The 24,716-nt window shown below is 42.8% G+C and overlaps 1 protein-coding gene and 2 long non-coding RNA genes across 7 annotated transcripts in view; 2 read left to right on the forward strand and 1 right to left on the reverse strand.

Annotated features, from left to right (window-relative positions):
• The window catches only part of LOC128086535 (uncharacterized), a 61,860-nt gene extending 56,533 nt beyond the window's left edge, over positions 1 to 5,327 (forward strand). Inside the window, exons 1-3 of one of the 3 annotated variants that reach the window (XR_008209403.1) lie at positions 2,747 to 2,787; positions 3,862 to 3,956; positions 4,611 to 5,327. This is a non-coding gene — a long non-coding RNA (uncharacterized LOC128086535). Of the gene's footprint in view, positions 1 to 2,746; positions 2,788 to 3,284; positions 3,597 to 3,861; positions 3,957 to 4,610 lie in introns of those variants that run through there. The other 2 variants (XR_008209402.1, XR_008209404.1) reach the window with 2 other exon arrangements.
• The window catches only part of PAMR1 (peptidase domain containing associated with muscle regeneration 1), a 54,040-nt gene extending 41,011 nt beyond the window's left edge, over positions 1 to 13,029 (reverse strand). For all 3 annotated transcript variants that reach the window (XM_052695240.1, XM_052695239.1, XM_052695241.1), the window contains exons 1-3: positions 12,807 to 13,029; positions 1,548 to 1,724; positions 782 to 910 (exon numbers count right to left, since the gene is read on the reverse strand). In XM_052695240.1, the coding sequence (XP_052551200.1) occupies positions 782 to 910; positions 1,548 to 1,724; positions 12,807 to 12,879 (379 nt within the window). In that variant the 5' untranslated portion in view covers positions 12,880 to 13,029. The remainder of the gene's footprint in view (positions 1 to 781; positions 911 to 1,547; positions 1,725 to 12,806) is intronic.
• LOC128086537 (uncharacterized) lies at positions 12,308 to 18,910 on the forward strand. Its single transcript, XR_008209406.1, has 2 exons — positions 12,308 to 12,844; positions 17,438 to 18,910. It is a non-coding gene; the product is annotated as an uncharacterized LOC128086537 (long non-coding RNA).
• The last annotated feature ends 5,806 nt before the right edge of the window (positions 18,911 to 24,716 follow it).

Consider the following 24,716-nt stretch of genomic DNA (forward strand, 5'->3'; position numbering starts at 1 on the left):
AGGTGTGTGGAATAATGGACAGAAAAGAATAGGAAAAGTAGACTCTACTTTTATCCCTTTCAGTAAACAGAAGTGAAAGACACAGTTGATAAAAATTGAGAGAGGGCTGGTGAAAGACTGTACTTTCACCCATGGGAAATTAGTAAAAGAAACGCTTGTCTCCAGTTGTTTATGAAACTTACTATTAAAAGATAGTATTAGGACCAACAGCTTAGCAAAATAGAATCAGGAGGGGCTTTTGTGTGCCATTTGAAAAAAAACCTTCAGCCATCACTAGCAGGACATGGAAAACCCTGTGTTTTCTAATGCTGCCTTGGAGTGTGATGGAGCAGCAAGAGGAGGGTAGTGCCTAGACTTCTTGGGGCTGGTTCTGCAGCCCAGGGGTAGAGAGAGGACAGAGAAGTGTTCTGATGTAACTGCTGCCCCTGTAAATGTTTATGCATTGTTGAAGTCCTCTGGAGAATTAGTCATGCTCACATATGTCTGCGAAATGCAGAGACCAGGAGATCTTCAGAGTCACAGTAGTTAAAGTTTTAAAACAAGACAAGTTTAGTAGAGTTGCAAACTCCCATGGCTTGGGGCCCAGGCCAATCCCCAGCAGGCAGCCCTGGGGAGGGAACTTGTCCCTGCTATAGGGAAAAGTGCTCATCTGCTCAGTGCCCACTGCTGCTGCGCTTTACGAAGGTCGTGGTAGCAAACAGCTGGAAGGGCACAGCATGGCTCTGGCTCCATCCCACTGTGCCCTATCCCTGGCTTGCCTCTGCCCACATAGGACACTTACTCATGCAGTCCCCTCCATACCAGCCAGCTCTGCACTCTGCGCAGTAGATCCCTTTGATGTAGAAGTCATCGAGTGTTCCTCCCCAGGAGCCGTTACGGCATGACTTGCAGTTCTCAAAAATGGTGCAGCCTGAAAGGAGAGCCACTGTGTCAGAGGAAAGCCTAGGTGAATTGCCTTAAGACAAGAGGAGCGGCTGCGCTCTGTTCTGCACAATAAATGCCAGCAACGTTAGTGACTGCTGTGGTGCTGACAGCTTCCCAGCTGTGAACCATACCCAACCTCCACCCCCAAACCCTGGGCAACTTGGACTTCAAGATCTGGAGCCGAGCTCTTTGACTGGCCTGAGCCTCTAAATCTCATTGCTTCAGATATAAATGCCTCTCAGGAGTCTAAGTGTGCATGCTGGTGCACGTTGGGCTCAGCCCCAGAGGTTCCAGTGTCTTCCAATATGGCCCTGTTTTCTGCTTTCCTCTCTTGCTCTGCCCTTTCCTCACTAATCAGGCTTCTGATTATTCCTCCCTTCTCACCTTGAGGATGCACTTCAGCCCAGAGCACCTATGAGACATTCCTGGTGCGGAGCTAGCTGCGCCATCACTCTTTGGCAGCTGCCAAGACTGCTTGAGAAGTTCTAAACAAGGACAGCACTTCTGGTAGAAGAGTTCCTGGTAGGAGATGCTACCTGCTGCTAGAGTGCCTGGCCAAGTGCCCATTACCCTCAATGCTCAGCAGCTGTCTTCACACGACTACAGTGTGACAGTAAGCATACCTGGGTGTATTAAGCAGGAATCGCACTCGTTCTCCTCGTTCCTGCAGCAGGGAATGGTGTAGCCCACTTTTTCTTTCCGTCCTGGACAGACGCACTCGATTTGGTCGTACTCACAGCATTCCCGGCACATGATGTTCCACTCTGCCCCAGGGCAGTTCTCATTGATCACTGTGTACTCTACAAGTGGGGAAAGAGAGGAAGGATAGAGGGGGCAGAAAAAAATCCATTATTTGGCAAGGATTGACAGAATCTGTTACTCAGCAGTTTGTCAGATCATGCATGGCAAGGTGTTTTCCTTGGACAACGTTTCCTGCATGGGAAACTATATGGTAACCTGTGGCCGGAATACCAGCTTGGTTTGGGTATCTAAAGAACCCACAGGCAGTTTTGCAGGGTCAGACAGAGGAAGTATATATAGAAAGTTAAGGAATATATTTGCTTCATTCTTTTCTCTTTAAGGCCTTCCCTTCATATCTGGAGATTAGATCACACGAGAAACTCTTCTTCAAATCTGAGGTCTGATTTATGGCTTTGTATACATGTAGATTATTTAAACTACAATGCCATGTTCTGCTCAGTTTGTGAGTTTGCTGCTCTCAAACAGGAAGGAATGTCCAACAGGAAGGGGCAGCTCCACAGATGGGCTGTAGCCAGTTTCAATCCCTATTTTCGCTCAGAAGTATGCAGTGTCATACACAGTTTCATTGCCAAAGAAAACTAGACTTCTCATTATTTTAAAGGTTAATTCTGTCAGGCACTTCTGATACTGTAACATTATAAATGTTGTGGGTTTTGTTTTTTGTTTTTTGTTTTTTTTTTAAGCTAGCATAACCTTATTTGCTGATATTTAAGCTATCCTAGACACGTCCTCTTAGGAAAGGGCACTGTGATGCTATCCAAAGTTGCACCTGGAGGTAAGTGCAGCTCCCACCTTCACTGTCAGCATGCTGTCTCAGTTCTACAAATGGAAATCTAATGAACGCGTGCGGCTGTCAGCATGTCTCTTACCCAGCTGACAGGCCTGACGGCTGCTTTCATGGAGTGCCATGGTAAGAAGTGTGAGAGCAGACTAGAAAGATGAGACATGAAGGAAACCTGATGAGACACTTTATTTCTTCTTCTCACTCCCTTCCCTCACCCTCTTTTTCTGTTTCTGTTGTGTTTTGGTAACATCCTTTTTTCTTTTGTTTTCCACTCTCAGTAACAGATCTGCGTTGCCATTGCAGCAAGCCATATTTCTGTAAGTCACAGCACTCTCCCATCTTTCGTTGAGCCCCATACCCTAATTACCACATCTACCTCAGCTCCCTGACAATAAACTTTGCTGCTCTGCCTTCCTTGATTCTTCACAGACTCCCAAAACCTGGTTCCTGGGATCTTATCTTTTCACTGGTGACATTTGCTCCATCAAAAAGTGACCACCGGATGTTCCTTCATTTCTTTTCCTTTGGCTGGGAGATGAGATTACACCCTTTGCACTTCTTAGAACTGAGCCTTTCCCAGCCCATTGCAGTTCTGAATTTGGAAACTAGGCTACTGTTTTTGCAGAAACCTTTATATTCCCTCCTGATCCCACAACCACTCCAAGAAAAAAAAAGCAATTAATCTGTCATTCAACAAAATTCTTTTTTTTTTTTAATTCCAGTGATTAATTCTTGCATCAAAATAACCATAGTGTTTAGCAGTAAGGTAGCCTTTTGCCTATAGATGTCAAGATGCTTTGCATAGCTATTTTTCCAGATAGGAAACTGAAACACAAGAGAGATGAAGTGACTTTGCTCAAGGTCTCAGAGAAAAACAATAGCGGAGCCAGGAATAAAACTCGTGCCTTCTAATTCCCAGAACAGCAGTCAATCAACTTGGTCAAGTTGGGACTTCATCTATGGCTATTACTCTCTTCTAATGAAGCAATTTATCTATGAACTGTATCTGAATCAGATTCACTAGCAAATTGATTACACGTGCCTTATTAACTTATTAGAACTGACATTCAACTTGAGCCATCTCATCAAACATGACTGGAAATAGCTGTTTCTGTGGTGTATGGGAGTGGGTATCTCACTCCTTGTTGAAGGAGGATTTCCCAATGTCTGAGCATTAAATAACATTAAATTAAATAACCAACACTCGGGAGCTTTTGCAAAGCTTGCTTCAAATTTTTTTTCAAAATTTTGAGTCACCCAACTGAAACTAGATGTCTAATTTCCCTCAAGATTGCTAAGGCTTATTAATAAAATGGCTGTATCCATTTGGACTGTAGCTGCAAGTTTCCCCAGAGACACTGCTCTCTGTAAAATGATTCAAATGCTTACAGGCAGAGTTGCATTGGGCTGACTAGGGCACGTCTCCATCCTTGCAGAGTTCAAGAGCTGTTAAGACAATGATCAACACAACATAACTTCCAGATTAGTATTTCTCTGAGAGAAAGGCTGGACCACAACACCTCGAGAGCTCCTTTCCAGCATAAATTATTCTATGATTCTACGATGTGTCTTTGTGTGTGTGCATTTATTCTTATGTTCAGATCTTGTGTACACCAAAGCCAAAAGGAAGGTGTTGGGCTCAACACTTTTTGAACTGAATGGGCAGCATAAGTTGAGCTTAAGATAACGTGTGGTGCTTAAACAAAAGGAGCAGCAGAATTTGGCCCTTAAGGAATTGTAAAAATAAATTTGCTGTCACCTAGAAATGCAGTTTGCTCACTTCTTGCCTTTGTCTCAATGGAGACAATGAAAGCAGACCATCTTTTGATTTACTGTCAATTGATTTCCCTCCCAGGCTCTCAGGTACTGCGGTTTGGATAATGAATGTAACTTTGACAGGGAAATTTATGGGTCTGAGGTTGTTGGTTTTTATTTTTTTTTAAGTGATCCTCTCTAGGATTCTATTCACAGACACCTTTGAATCTATTTATTCTGAAGTTTTGTATAAACTATTTTACAAGGAAATTTCTGCAAAGTCTTAATGTATCCCTTTAATAATTTTAGGATCCCTTTTGTGATGCACATATATCTCTTGGCTGCTGAACAAAAGGTAAAATAACTCTTTTTTTCCTTCAGAAAGAGGAATGCAGGAGGGAGATGCACAGAACAACACATGAGGTTGTGTTGCTGAGCCCAGTCTGGGCTGCAGTGAGGAAGGGACACGAGCCTGTTCCCCACTGCATGCCTGGGGATGCAGACATAGTTGACCATTAGCACCCCAAAAGAGAAAATCTAGACAGAAAGGTGCAGTAGGAGATTTGATGAGTGAGCAAAGTGCCAGTGGAAGACGGGATAATTGTGGTGCACTTTGTGGGCCTGATCTCCAGAGAAGGCAGGCTGGCATGTGGGAGCAGCTGTGCCTCCCAGTGTCACACAGAGTCCAGAAAGTGGTTTGACCTGATTTTTGGAAGGAGCAGGAAGAAGCTGCTTGACAACCCCTACAAAATATTTAGCTGAACACAACAAACAAGTCTGAGGACAGGCAAGCAAACAGTGAATTAATTTATGGGATTTTAATGATGGAAGAAAGGCCCATTAAATCCAGGAAATAGCACATATGGAAGCAGCTCAAGACCGTGGAAACCAAGCGAGAAATGTGTGGGGAAGGCACGCAAACAGCTGGGGAGGGTGCTGTCAGAATGCCTGCTGTGCTCGGCAGCCTGGCAGAGCTTGATGCTGTGTTTTGACTCTTGCTCCAAGTTCAGCCTGGAGGAAGTGTGCAGTGAAGAAACAGAGGCAGTGTGCAACTAGCTGGTATTTCTCACACACTTCCAGGTTTGACATCAGAACCCAGGTACAGCACAGGAGCATATTTCTGATCCTACAGTGATTGATTCTGTAAGACAGAAGTAGGAGGAGATGTTCCCAGGCAGAGTCCATGTTTCCATGATCTCTATGTGGCCTTTTTTGTTGGCAGCATCAGCCCAAGGCATGTTAGAGCAAAGGCAATTCATCAGATATGCTGCCACCTCCCCTGCTCTCCTGTATTTACCTGAAGCTTTGGGAAGCCCTCCCTGCTAGCAGGCAGGCCCTGAACTTTCTCCATCAAAGCCTGAATGTGTGTGATGAGTTGCAGTGAGGAGAGATGATGCAGGAGTGCCTGGAGAGGCCAGCTCTGTCTATCTCAGCTGAGCTCATGTGAGGAACCTGCTGAATGCAGGTGAGGAGCATGTGCAGAGGAACCAGTACAGAATAAATGCACAGCTGATGTGCTCAATAGTGTAATGCTTCCTGACTTCCCTGTGCAGGCGAGGCCTCAGCTTCTCCACAGATCCTCAAGATTGCAGAGACAAAATGTTCAGCTTTTGCTCTTGATTTTGATTCAGTTCTGTGTTTATCTTTGTGAAAGTGGTGCTCGTCTGCCTGCCTCTGTACCATATACCTGCAGGAGCCAGTGAAGGACTAGAAGCAGGTTACTTCTATTGCTGTCACAGCTTTAAGGGGAAATACAACTTTAATCAGCTGGACTATCAAGCTCCTGCAGTCATTCACTCAATTTATGAAGTTGCAGCAAATCCGGCTTTGATTTGACTTGTCTGGCTTACCCCCATTCCTTACTTGCTCTACCTTACAGATCCCTTTTTTTGCTTTTTATTTCTGTTTCACTTTTTCAAAAGGTGCTGACTTCCTTGTTCAAAGTGTGCCTAGGCTCGGCAGCCAGGTGTGCAGCAGAGGACCTTGAACAGTGGGTGATGCAGTCGTTATCTCCCTGCTGCAACCATTTCTGTTTTTCCTATCTCCCTCACAGCACACACATGAGTCAGCCATCTCTGTCCAGGCCAAACCTCAAATAATATCCTTTTCCAAACTGCAGGACCTTGGAAAGTGAGGTGATAAAAAGCCCACAAGAAATTCTTTATTAGTACTTGGGAAGGACAGCAATGGAATTTTGACAGAAATACTGTTTGAATAGAAATGTAACCTTCCAAAAGGGTATTTTTTTACTGTGTCATTCTGAAAAACTGGATGTCTCCTTGGAAGATAAGTGAAGGCTCCATTAGCACTCACCCTGAAGAGTGGAGAAATGTTTCTTATTCTTATGACAGTGAGTTCTAAGAGGATGCCCAAATAATAAAAAATAGCTGCAAGGATAAGGCCATCTTAAAGCACTAGTTCTCAGCAGCCCAAGGTCTGCCGGAAAGGACAGTGATGAGTCCTATGGGATATGCAATGAGCCCAGTCAAATCTCTGTTTGAAGGAAAAGCAGAGACCTACGAGGGATGGAAAAAGTCTGATCATCAAAGAAAGCAATGTCTTAGAGCTCAGGGATGAAGGGAGGACTGCCAAAAGCCAAACTGAACTTGACCTTGCAAAGGAAATTGGAATAATAGTAAAAAGTTCTTCAGCCATTTAAAAAAAAAAAAAAAAAAAAAAAAAAAAAGGAAAGAAGAAAAGTGACTCTTGTGGTATAGAGGTGCAGATGAAATATAAGATGGTGTTTGGACAGTGCAGTGAGTTATTAGCTTTCATCTTCAGGGAATCCTCTTATAGGGAATCTGTGAGCAAAACAGACACACGCATTAATGGGTGTGAGGGCATGGAAACAAATCAAGTGTGATCCACTCATTAGTGAACTTCTAATCAACTGCAGTTTGCAAGCTGGGACATTCCAAGTAAATTAGCTTCAGTTTTAGTTTATGCTACACCATCAGTCCTAAACATCTGGTGATTCACAAGAATGCTGCTGCCTGAAGGGTGGATCAGACAGCTCTTCACTGTGGGACTTCATTTCAGCCCACTTTTCTCTTGTCATGGTAAATTTGTCAGACACCTTCCTAGATAGGAAGGAGATTTCTGATCAAAATGGCTTGGAGCTAAGAAAATTATATAGCTCAGAACTAAGGTGAGTCGAAGCAAACCTAGTCACACCTATTAACTTGTCTTCCACTTCTTTGGAAGAATGTCTTTTTTAAGTTGCACTCATTTTAAGCTGATGCACGTCCATGCTGGTGATGAAATGGGACACCTCCATCCCTTCTGTCTCTGACTTCCTATTGTCACTTTGTGCTGGCATTAGCAGGTACAAGAAGGGATCAGAGGACCGATCTGGCAGAAAACAAGTTTGCATCTTCATCCCTCCCTGCAAAAAAAAAAAAAAAAAAAAAAAAGTGCTCCACAGTCCAAAAAAGAGAGCACTTCAGGACCTCATTGGGAATATGGATTTATCAAAACATGGAAGAAACTGTTTTGTAAGAACATTCGTGCCTTGGTCTGAACAGATAGAACTTCCCATCTGTTCTGTTACCTTGCAAAGATGAGTTTTCCTCTTGTGCTGCCATGTATCTATCAGCACATGGATATAACACTACTTCAGCTCAAAGAAATATAATTTCAAACTGTTTTAAAAAGTGGTTTTTATTATTATTTATTATTAAAACTGTATTGTAAATAAGAGCAGGTACAGATACATCTTTAAATTAGAGTCCATAACGGATGCCTGTCTCAATGTGTTTGTTCAACCACCTCACGTTTCACAGATGAGAGTATACCCTTTCTTATTGAATTGCCATTTATTTTTTAAGCGTGATGCTCAATAACAATTAATGGCTTCTGCAGAATAAGTGAGTGTTTGAGTTTGAAGGAATGATTTCTTAAGGCTCTTATTAGGGAATGTTCAGCTGTGTAATATTTCTGAAGTGGAAGATTCTCATTTAAAGAAAAAATAGCTCCAACAGAGGTGAAATCCAGTAAGAGTGAATGTGTTTTCTTTCTATTCAGGTCTGTTTCATTTTTATGGCTGCTTCAGTCTGTTTCTTATTCAAGTCTATATCATTGCACCAGTGTGCAAGCTGGTCCTCATCCCGTAAGTTCCACGCATGTGGACATTAGCAAATGAAGAGCAAGAAGTGCACAGAAGAACTAGAATTTTTTAACTGGCAGTGAGAAACGTGTTGGGTGAAACTGTGGCTCCTCTGTGATAATGGCAAAGATCTCCTTTTGAATTCAGTAAGACCAAGAGAAACAGATCTCAGAAGAGAAGAGAGAGATTACTTTAAGAGGCTTTTATTGGGGCACATGGAAAACAGTGTACCCCAAACCATTAAGAATGATGGGAAGTGCAGGTCTTTAGTCCTAACCTCTTTATGCCTAAGAAAACGTATTGTGTGCATTTCTGCTCTTTTTCTAATAGGTGGCTTAAGAAGATGAAAGAGACAGTTTTGCTCTAAAAATACTTGGTTCTCCTTAAAATTATGTACCTACCAATCTTTCTTAGCAGCTGAGCTAATTAAATGAGGAGCTAAAATACATCCTTGTTTTAGCTTTGCTCAGTGTGCTTCATTTAAGGATTACAGGCCATTGCTGAATAATCGGACTGTTTCTCCCAGTGAGCCAGTTCCCATCCTTTCCTGGCTATTAGTGTGCTTTCACACAGCAGTAAGAGGGAGGTGAAAAAATGAAAAGATTTCTACAAAGCAAAACAAACCAGCCAAAGCCAGTGGGTGAACACAGAGGGAAGTCTGCTATACTGAGCAGACTGTCCACTTAATAAATGTGCATTCATTCCACCATCTTTTTTAAGTTCCAAATGTGAGGTTGTGTTGAAAGCAGACTAACGACAGAAAGTATATTCTCTTTAAGAAGTGCACTGAAAAACAGTCTAGTGTCTGTACAACTGTGTTCTGCTGGGTGAGGCCATGGTTAGCCTAAACTCCATCTTGTTAACAATACAGAGAATGGGTCATATAGCTAAAAAGCTAATGCACATTCTTCTTTGGCTCAGGAACTGTGGTCTGCCTAATCTTTCAACAAATGAGGCTTTCTATTCTAGGCTTCCTGTTGTCATGCAGTGTATCGTAGCTATAAAATTCAGAAATAAGTAGTCCTGTTGCTCCTAACAGGCCTTAGGTTTGCTTCAGCGTGCTCCTACAGCAGTGCCTTTTTACGCTTGCAAGCTTCCCTTCTTAACTGGGCTGTGGTAAACAAATCATAAACTCTCAGCATTTCTGCTCTGGCAGAAGAGGAGAAAAGAATTCTTACTTCAGTAAGAAGTAATTTCGAGGTCTCCATCTGGTCCTTGGATTTCCCATATCTATCTCAATCCACTCTGCCTACACACTTTTGTTCAGTCAATAATATAAATCAAGCGCCCCAGTGCAAGCGAAAGGAAAGCCAAGTAAAAATTATGCTTCCTATTTGTGGCATGTAGGTGTTGCTCATCTAAGAGCTATCACAGTGGCTTAATGCATATGGAGCGTTTCCAGTCTTAACAGAAAACAGGAGTGTCCATTCAGTCAGTCTATACCATAAAACCTTGGGTACCCTCAGCCAGCAGTGATGCCTCCTGACTATGTCAGGCCTAGTTCTTTTCTTCTCACATTTCAGCAGCCCTTTTTTTTTTGGCAGCAAGCTGTACCATGAAAACTAGAGCCATATGGTATACGCTCCAAGTAGAAATCTGTTCCCCTCCACATTTTCTTGTACAAAGCCCTTATGGGCCTTCCACTCTCTCTAGGGAGAGGCTGGCTAGTCCATAGGACCAGAGAGATGCTTCAAGAACACAAGCATCTGCATTTCAGATCCTGCTCCAGCTTAAACCATGTTCCCTATGGCACGCATCTTTCCTTGCCTTCAAAATGCCACAGCTTGCTCCTTCTGTATCCTTTTGCCATAGTCAGATTTAAATTAGAGGCCATCATCTATCAATAGTCAGAGTGTTTTAGCATCTGAAGCAACCTGACGAAAATTGCCCTAAACCTCCTCCTCCTTCGTTTTCTCCTCTGCAGTTGTGAGATGGTATTTTGATCTTATTATTGGCTCTGTGGCATTGTGTGTTTGTTCAAGAAGGGCTGTGACATGGTCAAACAGCAAGGACACAGATGAAACACAGAGGTTGCTACGTTACTCATCAGGCCTTGATTTCTTCTGGGGATAGAGAAGCTTATTCTGGTCAGGGAAATTACACCAGTGTGACTGGAAAGAGATTTTGTTTTTCTTCCGCTGCAGAACAAGGAACAGGTATGAATGCAGTGCTTTTAAGGTTAGAGAGCCCAGCCTTCGTTGAGAGGCCTGGGGAAGAGAGTTCCATGATGGAGGGAATATCTAGGGATCTGTGGAAAATTAACAGCTGCTGTATTTAAATCCATGACCACACAACACGTGAAGAAGTTGTGTTAGACCTTCAAGCGTCCTTGCTGAATCTGTGTCAGACCTGGACCAGGTTGGCAGAACACTTGCAGTTAATGTTGCTTGCATAGAAATAGCTCACAGAGACAGCAGCCGGATCTCTGAGCTCTCACCCCAAATTTTACATAACTGCAGCCTCAGGGGAACTGTGTACAGCCCTGGCCAAGGACTGCAGGACGTCCCCTTGGCTGCCAGCCCTGTGCCCTTGCTGATGGCTTGCCTCCCTGCCCCACAACTCTCTCCCCAGCACAACTCTGGTTCCATGGGCAGGAGAGAGATGCCTGTGTCCCCAAGAGAACCATGCTGGAGGAGGCACACGCGTAGCCCAGAGGTGGGGCAGGCTCCCTCCAGGCTACACAAAGCCCAACCTTGGGGTACTGAGGGCTCTTGGGGACTCCTGGGAGGTAGCCTTAGGGTTGAGCATGTGTAACCCCAGCTTTTCTCTAAAACAAAAAGCGAGGCTCTCAGCCTTTGTCCATGCTAGGAAGCTAAACATGTGAACTGAAGTAACCCATTTGCTAAGATTGAATGCATCTGGATGTCTCTGAGCGCATCTGGGCTCCACTTCTCTAGACAGAGGATGGAGGGGGAGGGGAAGAGAGACTGGGGAGGGTTAAGATAGGCAGGAGCACATACAAACACACATGTATTTTTAAGGAAATATGAGTCACTTGCACTTCAAGGTTATTCCAAAAATCAACTCCCAGACCTCCCCCGACTCCTGCCCCCAACTCTTGAGGCAGGCCCTCTGCAACTGGGTGTGATAAATAGGGATAAAAATTGGATACATCTGTGGGGAGGAGGCAAAGTGCTATTTTCCAACCTGCCCTGACATGCTAAGGCCACTGCGCTGTTGAGTCCTTGCCCTGGCTTGGAGCTCCATTCCTGCCGCTGTATGTGGGGTGAGAGGCTCAGAGCAGGCAGGGAGGGGCTGTCGATTTGGGATCCCCTGCCCTGCAGTCACTGACCCTGGCGCATGAAGAGCTGCTGCCAGGTGGGCAACAAATCTCTCTGCAGCAGCCGGCTGCAGGTCTGGCACCGCCTATGCTTAGGAGTACTGGGGATCTGACGGAGTGACAGGTCACTGCTGGGACAAGGAACAGTGCAAGTGGGACAGCGGGACAGTTTTGTGCTGGTGCCTCTGGGAGAAGCTTTGGCAGCAGTCAGGCTCTGTCGCACAGGCCCTAAGAAGTGGCGAGGCAGGGCGCTGCAGAGCAGACCCTCTGCTTCAGCCCCCAGTAAGGTGGGCTCTGCAGCCCCATCGTTGACACAATTTGTAGTCGTCACACGCTGCCTGCATGCCTGACATGTCCCCTGGTCTGCTGCTCCCTCCGATGTGCTCACCTTGCCAGCAGCACTGTGACCTGCGGGCATCTGGGGGCACCTGACCTCCCAGTCAGCAGCCCGCAAGATGCTGACAGCCATCTGTGCCAGCAGCTCCAGCCGCTTCCAGGTGTAAACAGCCCGCATTCGTGGACACATGACAGCAAATCTGCACTCACCAGTAAATGCCTTTAGCTTAGTCTTATCAAGAAGAAACTGAACATGCTGGCTCAGCAGAAACTGGAGCAAGGCTTGACTACAAAAAAGATTATTCTGCTTTAACAAGGCTTCCCCTTCGAAAGAATAATATTGGCAGCACTAAAGCCCAGATCGGAAACAATGTGTGGCTTTTGTTTTCTTTTTTTCCTACACTTTTTTCCTCCTTTGCCTTCATTCTTGGTGTTGGGGCTGGAGAGGAAAGTCTCTGTCTTGCCAAACTAAACAAATTACGCTTTACAGTTCGGAGACTTAAATGCCTTTTTTTTATCATCATTTCCTTAGCTTTGAGTGTTGAGAAAATAAAGCAGTAGTAGGTGAAGTGATTGCATACCCTTTTCTTGATGGCCATTGGCAAACAAATCCAGCCAGTTGTTTCTCTTTAAGGCTATTAAGTTTGCCTGGAAACCATCCCTGGGCAGACCTCCCCCCACACGCTCTCCATACCAGCAAGAAATGAATCAATAAAGCAGAGCCCCTTCCTGCTATTCTTACCACCCCTGCAGATCTCTCCACTTCCCATGACAGCGCGTGAGCTCAAACCCCTCTGACCAGACTGAAGGAAAGGCACTGATTCGGCCGTGCCGGGAATGCAGACGCTCACTTACGGTACCTCTCGGCAAGCAGGAGATGAGCAGGAGCTGGAGGAGGGTAAGTCCTATGTGTGTCCAGGGGGCTCGCTCCATACTGCTCAGGCCGGTGCAGCGGTGTGACTGCTCAGGAAGGGAGAGCAGGCAAACAGCTTTTACTGGGACCTCACCAGCTCCAGGCTGCAAGAGATCTCGGATTTCAGACCTCGGCTGGCTCCCATCCTCACCAGAGGGGAACTACCTTCAAGAGACTTCTCAGGCGTCCAGAAGCACGACGTCACCCCAAACCTCTCCAACTGCTGCCTTAACCCTTTCTGAACTCTGGCAGCCGATTGCCTTTGTGATGTGTTTATTGGCTTTTAGTGTTCAGCTGTAAGACAGCAATTTTCATTGTAGAAAGAAAGATATTGTTATGAGGGAAGAAACAGAAATATGAATTTCTATTCATGAGTCATTGCTGTGGATAAGCTGAAGTTACAGATGTCTCCAGAAGGAGGCAAGCTTGGTGCAAGCTCCCTCTGGGCATGCAGGGCTGGTGTATCCCCAAGGTGCTGCCATCGCATGGGTGGGTGTCCAAAGGGATTCCTGGCCCACACTCCCATGACTGGACAGCCCTACTAAGTAACACACATGCCATTACAACAAGCTTAAAATAGCTCTGCTTCCTTATGGTGGACCAGATGAATGAATGAGGCTTGCTAAGTGTTTGCTCCACAGTGGACGAAAACCGCAGAACACCAAAGGAATCACTTGGAATACAGATGCTTGAGTTAGTCAGAAGCTTTTTACAAAGTCCATTTCTGCGAGAAAATGCAACTTTGGCAAAATTGAAATGTTTTGTCAGAACATGCTGATATTGAGGAAATGTTCAATCCAAACAAAGGAGACCATTGCATTTGGATTTTATCTCTGCGTCATGTTTCGTTTTGCCTTTTCTATTAATAAGCGCTACTGATTTTATCTGGTCACATATTTGTTAACTTTTTTTTCTTATGTTTTTTCTTTCAGTTTTTTCACTACTATCCAAAGGAAACATTGCATGGTTCTAAGACAGACTTTCTCAATTTCATTTCTGTAGCAAATTTGCAGAACTTACATATATTGTGAAGAATAAAAAACAAAATATTGGCATTTTTTATGGAGTAGAAACTGAAGTATCTCAAAGGCTTTAACAAATACCTACAGATGTTTGTAAAGCTCATAGGCATGTTGAGCAACCTCAAAAATTCGTGAGCAGTAGCCAATGGAAACCTTGAGTAGTTTACTGCAGTGGAAAATCCATTATGCCTTCAGGTGGTCTTTCATGGGATGAATTCCTTTATCCAGACATCTCTCCAGGTTATCTTTGTCCGCCTCGCAACCTATTGATTTTTAACTGTGAACAGTCTTTGTAGTGTTTGAACATCTTCCACATAAACCAATGCCAAAGTATTTGTGCCTTTTCTAAATCTCTTAACAAAGATTCAAACAGTAGCCAGCGAGGCTGCTGATGTTAGAGACCATGAGACAGATACCATGATTTTGACCATTAAGGCACATAGAACATGATACTTAAAGGGTATTTTGCACTTAGCTGCTGTTTGACTTGCTGCATGGCTCCAACAGTGGAACTGATGCTAAACAAAACCTTCTTTCAGGGAATGCCCACCTGCTCTATCTGCAGTGTGGATGTCTGTTCACCTTCTCATGCTCCTCTTTCTCTGACCTTGGTGCTCATAGATGTCTTTATCGCATTTCTTTTGCTCCTTCTCTGCCTGTCTTTTCTAACTCCATAGGAAGCTGCAAGTGGTGTCCTGACAAGCTGACTAAAGCTTTCCCCCATATTTTCCTCTGAAATTTCTCTTCTTTCCTTCCCACCCAGGCAACTGCTACTAGCTGCTCTCCTCTGTGTTAAGAAAAAAGCTAAGTCTGCAAAAACAGATGAAAACAGAGGCCTCTTACCTCTTTATAAAGAAATGCAATTTTTAATGTCTATGGAATCATAATTAGTTTATTTCATAGCCTGTATTTCTAGTAAACAATGAAATTAATTAATGTAGTAAGTCCTTTTAAATCTAGGAGTTAGATATTTCATGTGGACCCAGGCCCAAATCTGCCTTTAATGTGTGAAGAAGGGGGAAATCCCACAGCATCGACGGAGGCTGGACGTAGGGAACCAGAGAGTTAAGGCTGAGCATAGAGGACCTAATACATAGGTTGCTTATAAGGGCCAGAACTACTGGGGAAAAAATAGCCACAAAGGCCACAAGTATTTTCTTATTTGAGCCAGTTGCTCTGTCAAGTCATTCAGCATGGCAGAAGAGTCACTGAAGTTGTTCTTCTGTCCTGCTTGAGTACCAGCTCTGCAGGGGCACTGTTGGTTTTAGGATGGAAAATGGGTCTTTCTGATTCATAGAGGAGTGGGACAAAGAGAGGAAAACCTGACTGATCTTTGGCATAGCTTATTTTTCTTGTCTGTAAGGGAAGTCATTATGCTCATTAGGAAATACAGTTGCACTAACTGTTACCCTGGAGTGCTTCATTTATCCCTTTTGAAAACTGAGTTGCATTGTTGGACTCACTGCCCCCTTCATGGCAAAGCAGCCAAAAAAGTGAATTCAAACATGATGCCACAGATTTTTCCTGCCCAGCACATGGCCTATTTACACTTACTGTTTGGTGAGATGTAGCTTTAGCCCCATGAGGGACTGTGGACAGCTTTCACGGTGCTCCTGAATGCACTTCTTGTATTTCTATTAAGATGCAAAGACCAAACCAGGCAGATCACACCAGCCAAATATTTCAGTCTGTATGTAATTCTCCATGAAGGAAAGCTAAAAGCTCTTAGCCATGTGTCTGTGCTGAGGAATCTCACTGTAGCATTTGGCTGCGGTGTTTGTATCTGCCCTACTGCTGAACGTACTTAAGTACAGGTTTGAAAATTACATTCCATTGACACTGAATTGTAAAACAGATCTGCAAAAATTGATTGAGTTAACATATTTTACTAGTCATAATAAATTACCTAACGATCTATTTCAGCCTAGCACAAAACAAGCCCTTTGATAATTAATTATTACCCTCTGGATGAACATTTATGGTGTAATTAATACCATTAACTTGTAATAATCCACCATCAGAAATCTGAGACATGAAAAAACTGCATGGCCAAGTCTGCCAGAAGAGAAAGAATGCCACCATTTTATATGGGGAAAAAGCTGAGAAGCAGAGAAAAGAGCTGAGGTTCATATCCTGAAGCTGTGGCAGAACAAGTTCACCCATTAAGGACTTCAAGCTCTAAACCATACGTATCCAACCCACCAGTTTAATGGTTCTCTGCCCTCTTTTTTTATGTTTCAATTTTTAAAAAGAAATTTTGTTACTTATATACATTAACATAATATTAAATATTTTGTGTATGGCCTAAGATGGTTCCTCTTCACTTCATGCAGCCAAAGTAAAACAAAAAGTTGGACACTGACTCTATAGACCATGAGTGTCCAGCCTGTTGGTGTGCTTGGGCCACATGGAGTGAAGAGGAACTGTTTTGTGCCGCATTCATGAAGGTTGCTCTGAAAGTAATGCTTCCTAATTATTTCCATGGAAACTACAACCAATACAAAGAGCACAGTAACTCTATTTGATGGAGCAAATTCTCTCTATGTTTTTCAACATAGCCACCACCACAAACTGTGCATTTTAACCAGTGATGAACAAGAGCCTGCATGCTGTGCTCATAAAAAATCTGCATCGGTGAAGGTACCCACTGTCACTGTCACCACTGCTGAAATGCACCACACACTGCCTCACTGTGCTCACTGTTTGGTCTCCATAAACACTGAGCAAACACTGATGAATGTCAGTGGGTGCAATTTTTTCCACGTGAAGAAATTCAGTGCCACACCTTTGCTTCGTATGAACGTCCATATCAACGCCATTTTGTCCGACTGCCCCTCTGCTGCCATCTGTCACACGGCAACAACATGTAGTGGAATATTGGTGGGAAGGTTCAGCCCCCACTGCCATGCATACAATATCTTCTGCTGACGTCATGGGACAGTATCATAAAATGGGAGGCATTAATTTCAGAGCAGCAGTTATAAAATACATTATATAGTTAGTGTATGTAAGTAACAAAGTTCACAAGTAATGTATCTATGTCAACTGAAAATGGAGTCACAAATGAAACAAAAAATTGGTGATATTTTGGCGGTCTTGAAATCTGTTCTCAAATTCCTTTTCCAAAACAGAAAGCACAGCTGCACAGTTTTTGCTGCTCACAGGACTGTGTTTAGCCACTGTGTCAGAATCCATAAACTTATTTGCCATAACTTGAGTTAGCACTGCAGTGTACCCTTCCACCTCCTTGTTTCAGCCTAGAGTAGATCAGTATCGCATCAATGTTCCATTGGCAGTCAGTGATGGGTGCATGCCCTGGGCTGGGCCAGGCCACTTGATGAGGCAAAGCCGCCATGATGATGAGAGTGGGTCAGAAGATTGGCCTCAGGACAGGAAGAGCAGACAGCAGGCCATGTGTTGGACGTGCCTGGTTTAGGCTGTACTATTTGAGAAGACACAATGAAGAGTAACTAGTTATGAATATACAATTCTGAACAAAATCAGTTTGGATCTGTGATAAAATCACTCTGTCAGAAGAGCTTTTTTTTTTTTTCAGCCTGAAAGTTCAGTGAAGTTTTTATTTCCCTCTGTATGGGAACTGCTGAATCACAGCCTGAACCTCTGATTGCTCACCTGAGGCGAGCACTGAGTCAGCCACAGGAGCACAGGTAAAGGCAACTCACCTGTGCTGCCAGAAGGGGTGGAGCCTGGCTGCACCTCTCCTAGGCCTATTTAAGAGCTGACTACCAGTAGGGAAGGTTCTCTTCTGGAGATCCCTCCTCTGAAGTTTTGCAGCAAGCCTAGGATACGGGTAAGCATTCTATTTATTCTCCCTTTGTTATTATAGCCTGCTTAGCTAAATTCTTTCATTTATTTCATATTTAAAACATATTTATATTCATCGATTATACACCGTCTGTTTTCACAAACTTCTGAAACTCTTGTTTCTGTTCTTGGAACGTTACCAGAAAGCTCTTCTTTTTGGCGCCTGCTCAGGTCATTCCTGGAAGGAAGTCTGTTATTCATGTGTGCTGTTACCAAATTGGATGCCTTCACTGGGCATCCTTCTTACGAGGACATTTGGAGCCACTTCTCTCTCTTCTCACAGGCAGGATTACTGCTGGAACCAACAGAGTCTTCTGCAAAAGAAGAAGTTTGAATCATTCAATCAGGAGTGCTCAAATGCACTCCCAGTGGAGTTGGTATGGTAATGTTTTGAACAAACCCTAGTGACTGCCTAGCTATGCCCATCACACTTGAACAAATTCTGAAGAAACCATTTAAAAGACATTGTAAAAGAAAATGAATCCACTGAAAGGCTGGAAAGGGCTCGTATCTCAATGGAGAAATAAAGCTCAAATGAAACTCAGACCTGGAGCATTAAGAATAGCAGCAACAGCAGTTAATGAGAGATTAGCACTGATGTTTTACTCCTTACTCAAATTATTACTGTTGAATGAGGGAGCCCTTCCAGAGGACAGATTACGAAGTGTTTGCCTTTAAAACACAGCTTTTAAAAGAAACTGCAGACCTTACTATAACATCTGAGGAACATTTTATAACTTTCTGGGAGTACTTAGTATATGCTTTGCCCTTTGAGCTTCAGGTTCTGCCAAATCTTTGCAATGCAATATCCAGCACTTGTGAACCAAGGAGAATTGTGGCAGCCTTCCTACACAGGCACCTGCAGGCAAGGACACTTTGTGGGGCTTTTTCTGGCCCAAGCTGCACAAACTATTCCCAGCTCTGTGCAGGATGTTAATCCTCAGTGACTGATACATCACAGTTGAGGAAAGCAAGAGGGGTGAGAATGAGAGAAGCCAAAAGAGCAAGGAGCTGTAGTGCCAGTGCACATTATAGCTCCTGACCTAATGGGACTTATAATGACAATAGTTATGCTTGTATTTGTTAGAAAGATTTTGTCAGGAAAGCTGGGGTAGTTTAAAGTTTACGATTCCAATTACATTTCTGGGCAGGTGATCAGGAAAATAAGGCCAGAAAAATAGGAGTCCTTAATGGCACCTAACAAGTAATACGCTTTTTTTAAAGTTGTTACTTTTTTTTTTCCTGCTGTCTGGATGTGGTTTTTTTTTTTTTTTTCTGTGCTTCACTTCTGTATACAGTCAGTGATGATCTTCACCATAGCAACATGCATTAAAAGAGACAGGTGGAAGATTTGGTTTGAATTTAAAGCTAGCCAGTTGATCTGCATTTCCAAACTAGAAATGTAGAATTGTAGCCCTTCTTGAAATATGATTCACAATGAGCTGTAATTGCATTGTAATTAGGTAATGAGTGATGTAAAACTTGAGCAGTGCTGTCTAACAAATTAAGAGCTTAGTTTGAAGTGTAGAAATTTTTGTGATCTCCTTTTCTCTTTTCATTGACCTCCATTAAAACTGAAAGGAAGGCTCAGTTTTGCTGTCCTTGTAGGTTGAATTTGCCAAAATGTCCTTATGAATATTCTGTGGAGAAATCTAGCTGCGAACAACTGTAAAATTCTAATTACAAGGAAGAATCATAGAATCATTAAGATTGGAAAAGACTTCTAAGATCATCTATTCCAATTGTCCACCTATCACCAATATTGCCCTCTAAACCATGTCACTAAGTACTACCTCTACCCTTTTCTTAAACACCTGCAGGGACACCGACTCCACCACTTCCCTGGGCAGCCCATTCCAGTGCATCACCACTCTTTCTAAGAAGAAATTCTTCCTAATATCCAACCTGAACCACCCCTGGTGCAACTTAAGACCATTTGCTCTCATCCTATCACTGTTACTCAGGAGAAGAGAGGCTGGTCCCCACCTCACTACAACCTCCTTTCAGAGAATTGTACCGAGTGATAAGGTCTTCCCCAGCCTCCTCTTCTCCAGACCTCCTCCTTCTCCAGCCTCCCTCAGCCTCTCCTTGTGAGACTTATGCTCCAGACCCTTCACGTGGCACTTTGGTGCCCTTCTCTGGACATGCTTCAGAGCCTCAATGTCTTTCTTGTAGTGAGGGGCCCAAAACTTAACACAGTACTTGAGGTGCAGCCTCACCAGAACTGAGAACAGGGGGATGATCACCTCCCTTCTGATGCAAGCAAGAGTGTCACTGGTCTTCTTGTCCACATGGACACGCTGCTGGCTCACATTCAGCTGAGCCTTAACCAAATAATGAAATCATTTACTCATTATAGAGGTTGTTTTATATTTGGTACAAGCAAATAATCAATATATGTACAGTAACATGTCATAATCTGTGTCCTTGTGATGCATCTTTTGGGAGTCCTGCCATCAGTAATTTGATACCTCCTTCTGCTAATCATTATCTAGTTTTTCTGTTCTTCTCCCTTGGTTGACTTGTCTGACCTTGACAAAAATGGGAGACCAGAAGGAGATGACAACAACAACAATAGAAATTGAATATTTGGAAAGAGAGAGTAAGATTGCTTATACTGAAAGATGAAGCAGCTAAGATCTTTCAGAGCGGTAATATGTTCTGAGAGCAATTGGTCAAGCAGGGCACTGCCATCTTTGGTCTCATGATATAACCAGATATACTGATCAAAATCTCAGGCCACGCTGCAGCCATCTCTCAATTTTTATTTTAAAAGTCATTAGCTTCTTCAACTAATGCAAAAACAGATGCTGAAAAGTAACTCCTTAAGAAGTATTGTCTTGCCCACCTCTTCTGTCCCTATCAGATACTGAAGTTGAAAGTCCCAAAAAATCCTATTTACAAGTATTCAACCTACCTATCTATCATCCTTGTCATCTTCAAGCTCTGGTATGCCAGAGCACTATTGATGGTTTACAGAAAAATATGAAAAAGAAATAATGGAAAATGCTTCCTACTAATTTTTTTTTTTATTAGTGTTTTTTAGGCCCAGATATTGGGATGTGAATCAGCAAGATCAGATGTTGTAACATACTGTCCTTGGGTAAATTTAAGCAGTGTAATTCTTCAGCTCACATCCCACCCAACACCCTTAAATTAGTTCTGATGGGAAAATTTGTTTTGCTATCTGTCAAATCACTGTCACCCTTTTAGGGAATGCATGCTAAGTGGGTAGTAGGATATGTTTGTATCAGGAAATCCCCTCTGCAGATCTAATGCCACCAAAAAAACCTGCATCTTAGTATAATTCTGTTATTTATAGCTCTGTAAGTGGAAGCTGAGGAGATTTAGAAGATTTATAAGCTGTTAATCAGGGAAAAAGGCTTTTTTGCACGAAAACCATGAGCTAAAAGTTCATTCAAGTTAATGAAGACTTCGTATAGTTCATAAGGGCTCTCTAAAATATCCTTGAAAGTACTTAGACAGTATTGATAACTGGTATTTTAAGCTCTGACCTAGCAAAGACTTAAGCATATGCTTAACTTTGGTTAAATCATTAAATCTACTGAATTCAGTGGGGCTAAGTGACATGATTTTAAGCCTTTGAAGCCTAAGTTCTAGTGGGTAACTGAAATTCAGAGAACTGACAATGTCAGGGGTCACACTGAAAGCTTTCTGCCCAAGTCCTGGGCTGAGTGTGCTTCCTACATCTCTGGAGTCACCATAGCATTGCTACTGTTACAGCAGTTGCCACCCTTAGCAATAAACAGGTTCACATTTGCAGTGTGCTGCCTGCTTAATACAACAAATAAAAATAAATAGATTTCATCAGACCAGATTTCCCATGGGAATTACCAAGAGATGTGCTGAACCATTCGCTGCTTTGGAGACACAGAAAGAGTGACAGGACTTTTTAAATAAGACTGTCTTCAGCATTCGTTGTTAATAGGCATGTTGGGATTTTCAGCGAGTAGTTATGTAGTGGCCTCCAGGATTAGAAATTGACACTGCTTCTTCCCCTTAAAGACTGATGAACTCAAGAACTGTGCCATTATCTCCCTCTTGGACTGTTAGCATTTAGTGGTGTGTATGCTGACAGAGATGGTATTGACTTTATTACTGCAAACATTTATTGGTAGAAAAGAAGCAACAGAAATGAAAATAAATAATAGTAATTTATGGTTTCTTTCCATCAGGACTTTGGTCTTACAGATATAAGCAGTAAAAGAAAGGAATTCTCATGCATTCTGGACCATCCTGCTACAGAATCTACATTTCTCCATCCTAGTTATTACCTCTCTGTCTTGAAACAACAATGAGGGCATGTCCCTACTGACAGCATAGCTTTATCTTCTGATATCTGTTTGTGGGTCCTCTCCAAATTCCCATTACTGTTTAACACACGTTATCATGCCAGGAAAGAAAAGTCTGCTCCTAGAACACCTCAGGAAGAAGCACAGAAATACCAGTTTTGGATCCAGCAGGGAATTTTTAGCTTGTCCTAAAAGAGTATTTAAAATTGTATTGGTTTTTTTTCCCTATATATTACTGTCATACATTACATCACAACATAAATCTGTTGTTTATATTCAGTAAATGTCTTCTGTGTGAGGAATCTCTTGGCCACTGATATTTGTTTTATATTCCTCTTCATTTATTTTTAACGCAGAACAGCTTGATCTGATGCCTCTGAAGTGAATGCAAAGTCTGTCCATGAGTTTGGTGGCCTTCAGAGCAGGCTCATAAGGATTCTTGATGATCAGCTGATCAAAATTTGGCTGAAATGAGTGACTGCATCTATGCTGTGTTGAAAGAACAGCCTCTGGAGTGTCTGTGAGTCTGGTTTTCTCCCTTTCCTGACTGCCTGGGTTGACTCATCTCTTGACCAACCAGGGTTATACAGTCCTGTATATGGTGCTCTGGTTTTACCCCAGGCCGTGACTGGATAAGCAGTTCATGCCTATAGCTGTCATGGGGCCAACCTTTGCAGTGATGGTATAGTCAATGAGTGCACCACTCCAAGTAACTTAATCACTTAGAACCATGGGAATACAGGCTACACTGTGAATTAAATATGTAATTTCTTCCTGTGTTAAACATGCTAGCGATCTCTTGTTGATATTCACAGTTGTGTTTTAAGCACATCTTTTAAAAATGTTTGCTAAAATCTATGAACAGTGCATCCTTCGTGAGCCACCTGGTGAGCATTGGCTTTTAAACAACTATCTTGTGAAGGTAGTATCTCAAGTCCCATCCCAACACACGAACTTCGAAGCGGTGAGCAGTTTTCACGTGTAGATTTCATCTCTCTGCTCTAAACGCTCAGTAGGCAAATGCACCATTGTAGGTAAGATCTCTTACCTACAGTTCAGTGATCCACTTCAGTGCGATTGCTCCATGCAGTGGATTGTTGTAGTGCATAATTAAGGTAGACGGCAGTCATTTTCCTTTCATAATACTTGGCTCTCCTTTTTCAATGGGAGTCAGTCAATGAGAATTATTCCTCCTGCTTCATCTCCTATTCCTGACATAAGGTATACTTCAGCTAGCACTTTTCTCACCTGGTCACTAACATTTTGTGCTATTTCACAGGACTTTCACTTGAGCCATGAGGATAGTATCCATTTCAGCAAAAGTTAAATGACTGTAGGTAACTGAGTCAGCACTTTTGATGTTCTTCATTATAAATGGAGAGAACCACTATGTGGCTTATCAGCCTCAAAGCCAGCATTAGGGTGAATTCTTCTCCAGGCACTAGAAAGGGCTTTTTCGTTACTGCCTTTGCTGTGAACACTGATGTTTAGGATGTCTGATGTTAGATAAGATGAATCCCATCCCATTCTGGTGAGTTTATGTGAAGACTGAATGCCAAATAAAAAAAATAAAATACAAAGTCTGCAAACCCATATTTCACGGGACAAATTACACTGGTTCTGTTTACTATTCATCATGGAGCAAAGTATTGGCTGCTTGTGTAGAGTACAGATGTCAGAAGGGTGGCAGATAAGTACCACATGAGGATCTGATTTTTGGTGCCTGGGGTTTGCAAGTGCTTTTCTGCCATGTTAGCAAAGTAAAGCCCTCCTGGCCAGCACAGATGAGCTGCTGTAAATGATTTATGATTTTTCTCAACTAAAACCAGCCACATGGGTCACTGTGTAAACAAGTAGGAATGGTAAGATATAAATAACAGAGTTCTGCATATTCCTGGATATGGAGTGAATGTATTTAGCATTATATCATCCCTCTCCTCCATGCGGTCAGAATGTAGGTGGAACCAGTGCATTCTTTTACAGCCTCTCTTTTTTTTAAGTATGACATATGAACTGCAAAAACAGGAGGAAAATGTAAGTTAGGACATCTTAATCAGTAGTACTCCAAAATAAGTTGATGGGACTTTCTTCTCTGTAGAGAGGCACAGAGTAAACAGGTTAATCAGTTTAAGATTCTTTTATAAGGTCGTAGTGCTCCGTATGATTTACTGGAGATGAAATTTGGCAGGCAATATGTTCATAATATGATCTAATCATGTTTGGTAGTGTGCAGAGGGAAATAAAGAAATTGGCTGAGAGAGGATTGCTTAAAAATTGGCAACTTTGCAAAAACTGTGACTTCTCTATGGAAATCTCATCAGAATGATGAGCCAGCCAGCTTTTCAGAGCCTGTCCAGAATTTTTCCTTTCAAAATATTTGTGGATGAGTGATAATGGATAACTTCTATTACTGGATGGCTGTTGCAGTGCACTTCAGGACTGACCTGAAGTATCCCCTGCTATTTCAGCACTGGACTCCAGCAGCTCTGCCAAAAAGCCTCGCTCCTCAGTCCCTGCTTTTCTTTCAGGCTGAGGGGTTCATAAGTCTGCTGGAATATCGTCAGGCCTCATAAGACTGAATAACCTCTTTGTGTAGCGTCCTGCCAGAAATGACCCAGACCACATATTTCAACAGATACGACTATCAAATCATTTGGATAACCTGCTCTAGCACACAGCCGCATCCTGTTCTCTATT

This window comes from Tympanuchus pallidicinctus, unplaced genomic scaffold (genome assembly GCF_026119805.1).
Source record: "Tympanuchus pallidicinctus isolate F22 unplaced genomic scaffold, pur_lepc_1.0 scaffold3, whole genome shotgun sequence".
In the NCBI taxonomy this organism is placed as follows: Eukaryota; Metazoa; Chordata; class Aves; order Galliformes; family Phasianidae; genus Tympanuchus; species Tympanuchus pallidicinctus.